Raw genomic sequence first — 5,638 nt, 5'->3', positions numbered from 1 at the left:
GGTTATGAGGGTTAAAGGACATTATAATGTAGAATTGATATATTGTTCAATTGAGGTACAGTGGTTGGCATGTAATTCACCCTACACTCCTTGTATTTATAACTAGTTCATATAGGATCACAGGATAGAACTGTGTTTCTTAATGGGGACCCAAAAGGTGTACACGTTTCTGTTATTGCCGTAGCACGAGACACCTGATTCCACTAATCATTGGGGGTGTTCCTCTGGCTAGGAGTTGCTGATGCATGCTAGATCTTACAATGCCTGGATAGGTATTTTACGTATCAGCTAACCACATGTTATAGCAATCTGGTGCTCGACAGCACGGTCGATGACGTGCCACACAAACATTGGTTGATGCATGCAACGTCTGAGCAGGGTTTTGATGATGAGGTAATTAGTGGAATCAGGTGTGTAGCGTTTGGGGCAAAACTAAACCCTTTGGGTCCCCAGCACCAGGATAATGAAATACTGAGATATAATATAAACACAAACTCAATTAACATAATCCAAAAATGTATTTCTTTACCCAGGAGACTTCAACAAAGGTACACGCATTTATGTACACTTATATTCTCACTTACAATATTTAGGATGACATTCTAGTGCATTTGAATCTCCTCAGAATAAATGCTGTATATAAATAGATAAGTCATAGTTGTGTTCAAACAGTCTCCCTCTTGTTCTGTTGAAGAATCTTGTTTCACTTTTTTGGTGAAAGTGATGGGGAAATTCTGCCGTGGAACTTTGGTTTTAAGGCGTGGGTAGGAAAGCACATTTCACCTCTCAGAGAATAAGCCTCTACCTGCACCAGGAGTATATATATGGCTCTGGTGAGGAGTAGGACCTCACACAGCCACTGAAGCTCTCTGTCTGAAGACAAGACAGCAGCTCATCACATCACTAACCACAGAAGAAGAGATGGCCCAGATCAGAGCCCCTGTTATTGTGCTGCTCGTGCTCCTGGCTGTGGGGCTGTTCACTACGGAGGCTTCTGCAGCTAAACACGGTCAATATTCTGCAGTGAAAGTTGTGTCTTAGTCCGTCTGTCTGTGTTATTACTGGAACACTGAACTAAACTGTTGGACAATTAGAGTAATATTTAGTCTTCATCAAGAGTCCTCTTTAATTGTTTATTTGTTCATTTTTTACAGCACGTCATAGAAGATTCTGCTGTCAAAGTTATAGTGGTAGGGAAATACCTTTTGCAGTTATCGTAGGATATACCCTACAGACCACGACTGAAATCTGCAGAATCCCTGCCATCATGTGAGTATCTTTGATTAGTTATTTTTGAATTGAGGTTCAAGATTCTTTACAGCAAAAAAGACATTATAGTGTAATTATAGTTGAATAGAAATATGGGTTAACAATGCTGTGAAAACAGAGTGTTGAATATAGACTTACGGTTTTGTATGTGTCTCTTCTAGATTCCACAGTAAAAATGGGAAAGATTTGTGTGCAGACCCTTCCCAGAGCTCGGTGATCCAACATGTCAACCGACTGAGGTAAGAATGACTCTCATAAATAACATTACAACTGTTATACTATTTACACTTGAATATTAAAAGGGATTTAGAATATAGTTGTTTATTATGAATGGTACAAACAAAGATGGTACTCCTGAATGTAGACACATTGAACCTGTTTCAGATTTTACAACAGATACACCTCTAAATTGGAGATATTGAAATATAAGAGTGGCCTTAATAACAGAAAATAATATTAATTTTTCTAATCTATTTCAGGGACAAGGCGGTTCACATCAGTAAATCACAGTCCTAATCCGATGATGGGTTCTGGATACAGAGGAGCAGAACATGTGTATTTAACAGTCAGGAGCTGAACATGTTAATAACCAGTGTATATAGTGTATATCCCATCCTGTTTCATCTGCTATCCATCTACCTATATCTTCTTAGTCCTATATTTTCTAGGCTGATTTTATATGAATATATTTAGCAAATGTAGAAAATGTAGTTATAATTTAACACTTCATGAGCAATAAGGTTAAGATCTCGTTGTAAGACAGGAAACTAAATGTTTAAACTTTTTTTCATGAAAACATTTGTTACTTTTTGTCACTGTTACAATTTATGTCTATAATAAATGTCATATATTTTACTATAACCTGTTTGTATATGAAATAGGCTTTGTCATTGCAGAGTTTAATGGTTTGATCTTGTTTTAAGGGCATCAGAAATTGTACACGTTGTAACATTTTATTCATAAAAGTCTTGTGTATGATTATATCATTGATCACATCTGTTGCTTTAAACTGTTACTTTAATTTTTTATGTCTATAATAAATATATTTTCCCAAGACTTCTCACTTGTTTTGTGTGTTCATCTTGTGTGGTATGAGTGGTGAATGGAAGATGAACCTTGGACAGCACAATGACAGATACTAACTGATGAAGCAGACAGAGACAAGATATTGAATAGTAACTGTGGAGGAGACAACATCATGAGAGGTCACCAGTGGGTGGATGTAGTAACTGTAGAGGACACTACACCCTGAGAGATCACCAGTGGGTGGATGTAGTAACTGTAGAGGACACTACACCATGAGAGATCACCAGTGGGTGGATGTAGTAACTGTAGAGGACACTACATCATGAGAGGTCACCAGTGGGTGGATGTAGTAACTGTAGAGGACACTACATCATGAGAGGTCACCAGTGGACTGATGTAGTAACTGTAGAGGACACTACACCATGAGAGATCACCAGTGGGTGGATGTAGTAACTGTAGAGGACACTACATCATGAGAGGTCACCAGTGGACTGATGTGGTAACTGTAGAGGACACTACATCATGAGAGGTAACCAGTGGACTGATGTAGTAACTGTAGAGGACACTACATCATGAGAGTTCACCAGTGGGTGGATGTAGTAACTGTAGAGGACACTACATCATGAGAGGTCACCAGTGGGTGGATGTAGTAACTGTAGAGGACACTACATCATGAGAGGTCACCAGTGGGTGGATGTAGTAACTGTAGAGGACACTACATCATGAGAGGTCACCAGTGGACTGATGTAGTAACTGTAGAGGACACTACACCATGAGAGGTCACCAGTGGGTGGATGTAGTAACCGTGGTGACACTACACCATGAGAGGTCACCAGTGGGTGGATGTAGTAACCGTGGTGACACTACACCATGAGAGGTCAGCAGAGGGTGAATCACTCTCACAATGTTTCTTAAAAAACACTCCTATTCCAAAGCCTTGTAGAGATGACATACAGTATATTCACTTTGTATGTCTATGGTGTTTAAGCTCCAAGTTGTTATTTTTGGATTACATTGAAATCTACACAGACCCGGCCTTGATGGTTGTATACCATGTACAATAACTTCTACCTGGCGAACAACAGGAGTTTCATACAACTGTTTCTTCTTGTTCCTTTTGAGGTTTTAGGAAAGAGTTGATGTTGTGACAAATGCATATTAATTCAAAACAATCAGAAATATGACTATTTACAAGAGCTGTTCATATTGATCTATTAAGGTAGCACAACCAAGAGGAACCAATGACATCAGCACTGAGTCATCAATCAGTGTTAAATTCCCAAATTCCAAACTGTGTCACAACACACACTGTTGTCTCTGCTACCAAAGCAGTGAAATTCCAGTTCTGGAAGTTCTCATTCTGCATTTTTAACCATTTTCTTGTGAGAATTTTCTTGTGAGAATTCAATAGTTCAACACATGAACAGTGATAAAGAAATCTAAATGATTATCATTTATGCATAGTCACTTTAACTATACATTCATGTACATACTACCTCAATTGGGCCGACAAACCAGTTCTCCCGCAGATAGGCTAACCAGGTTATCTGCATTGTGTCCCGCCACCCACCAACCGCCAACCCCTCTTTTGCGCTACTGTTACTCTCTGTTCATCATATATGCATAGTCACTTTAACCATATCTACATGTACATACTACCTCCTGGTCTTGACCTGGCCAAGATAAAGCAAAGCAGTTCGACACATACAACGACACAGAGTTACACATGGAGTAAAACAAACATACAGTCAATAATACAGTAGAAACAAGTCTATATACGATGTGAGCAAATGAGGTGAGCTAAGGGAGGTAAAGGCAAAAAAAAGGCCATAGTGGCAATGTAAAATCAAATCAAATCAAATTTTATTTGTCACATACACATGGTTAGCAGATGTTAATGCGAGTGTAGCGAAATGCTTGTGCTTCTAGTTCCGACAATGCAGTAATAACCAACAAGTAATCTAACTAACAATTCCAAAACTACTGTCTTATATACAGTGTAAGGGGATAAAGAATATGTACATAAGGATAAATGAATGAGTGATGGTACAGGACACCGGCCAGCTGGTCTGCGCATGCTCTGAGGGCGCGGCTGGGGATGCCGTCTGGGCCTGCAGCCTTGCGAGGGTTAACACGTTTAAATGTCTTACTCACCTCGGCTGCAGTGAAGGAGAGACCGCATGTTTTCATTGCAGGCCGTGTCAGTGGCACTGTATTGTCCTCAAAGCGGGCAAAAAAGTAAGTAAATACAATTAGGCAAGTAACACTGGAATGGTAGATTTGCAGTGGAAGAATGTGCAAAGTAGAAATAAAAATAATGGGGTGCAAAGGAGCAAAATAAATAAATAATAAATAAAATAAAATAAATACAGTAGGGAAATAGGTAGTTGTTTGGGCTAAATTATAGGTGGGCTATGTACAGGTGCAGTAATCTGTGAGCTGCTCTGACAGCTGGTGCTTAAAGATAGTGAGGAAATAAGTGTTTCCAGTTTCAGAGATTTTTGTAGTTTGTTCCAGTCATTGGCAGCAGAGAACTGGAAGGAGAGGCAGCCAAAGAAAGAATTGGTTTTGGGGGTGACCAGAGAGATATACCTGCTGGAGCGCGTGCTACTGGTGGATGATGCTATGGTGACCAGCGAGCTGAGATAAGGGGGGACTTTACCTAGCAGGGTCTTGTAGATGACATGGAGCCAGTGGGTTTGGCGACGAGTATGAAGCGAGGGCTAGCCAACGAGAGCGTACAGGTCGCAGTGGTGGGTAGTACATGGGGCTTTGGTGACAAAACGGATGGCACTGTGATAGACTGCATCCAATTTGTTGAGTAGGGTATTGGAGGCTATTTTGTAAATGACATCGCCGAAGTCGAGGATTGGTAGGATGGTCAGTTTTACAAGGGTATGTTTGGCAGCATGAGTGAAGGATGCTTTGTTGCGAAATAGGAAGCCAATTCTGGATTTAACTTTGGATTGGAGATGTTTGATGTGGGTCTGGAAGGAGAGTTTACAGTCTAACCAGACACCTAGGTATTTGTATTTGTCCACGTATTCTAAGTCAGAGCCGTCCAGAGTAGTGATGTTAGACAGGCGGGCAGGTGCGGTAGCGATCGGTTGAAGAGCATGCATTTAGTTTTACTTGTATTTAAGAGCATTTGGAGGCCACGGAAGGAGAGTTGTATGGCATTGAAGCTTGCCTGGAGGGTTGTTAACACAGTGTCCAAAGAAGGCCCAGAAGTATACAGAATGGTGTCGTCTGCGTAGAGGTGGATCAGAGACTCACCAGCAGCAAGAGAGACATCATTGATGTATACAGAGAAGAGAGTCGGTCCAAGAATTGAACCCTGTGG

At 40.5% G+C, this 5,638-nt stretch overlaps 1 protein-coding gene across 1 annotated transcript; it reads left to right on the top strand.

Moving 5' to 3' along the window:
- The first annotated feature begins 839 nt into the window (after positions 1-839).
- Positions 840-2,319, top strand: LOC121847637 (C-C motif chemokine 4-like). Its single transcript, XM_042329561.1, has 4 exons — positions 840-1,009; positions 1,155-1,269; positions 1,431-1,508; positions 1,749-2,319. The coding sequence occupies exons 1-4, from the start codon at positions 922-924 to the stop codon at positions 1,783-1,785; spliced, it is 318 nt and encodes a 105-aa protein (XP_042185495.1). The 5' UTR covers positions 840-921; the 3' UTR covers positions 1,786-2,319.
- The last annotated feature ends 3,319 nt before the right edge of the window (positions 2,320-5,638 follow it).

This window comes from Oncorhynchus tshawytscha, linkage group LG10 (genome assembly GCF_018296145.1).
Source record: "Oncorhynchus tshawytscha isolate Ot180627B linkage group LG10, Otsh_v2.0, whole genome shotgun sequence".
Taxonomy (NCBI): Eukaryota; Metazoa; Chordata; class Actinopteri; order Salmoniformes; family Salmonidae; genus Oncorhynchus; species Oncorhynchus tshawytscha.
Note: the sequence above shows the minus strand (reverse complement) of the source record. Positions and strands in the feature narration are given on the sequence as shown.

Excerpts from the sequence above, each read along its gene's own strand:
- LOC121847637 (XM_042329561.1), top strand. The coding sequence starts at position 922 with ATGGCCCAGATCAGAGCCCCTGTTATTGTGCTGCTCGTGCTCCTGGCT. Across the intron at positions 1,270-1,430 it reads TGCAGAATCCCTGCCATCAT|ATTCCACAGTAAAAATGGGA; the intron begins GTGAGTATCTTT and ends TGTCTCTTCTAG. Across the intron at positions 1,509-1,748 it reads CAACATGTCAACCGACTGAG|GGACAAGGCGGTTCACATCA; the intron begins GTAAGAATGACT and ends AATCTATTTCAG.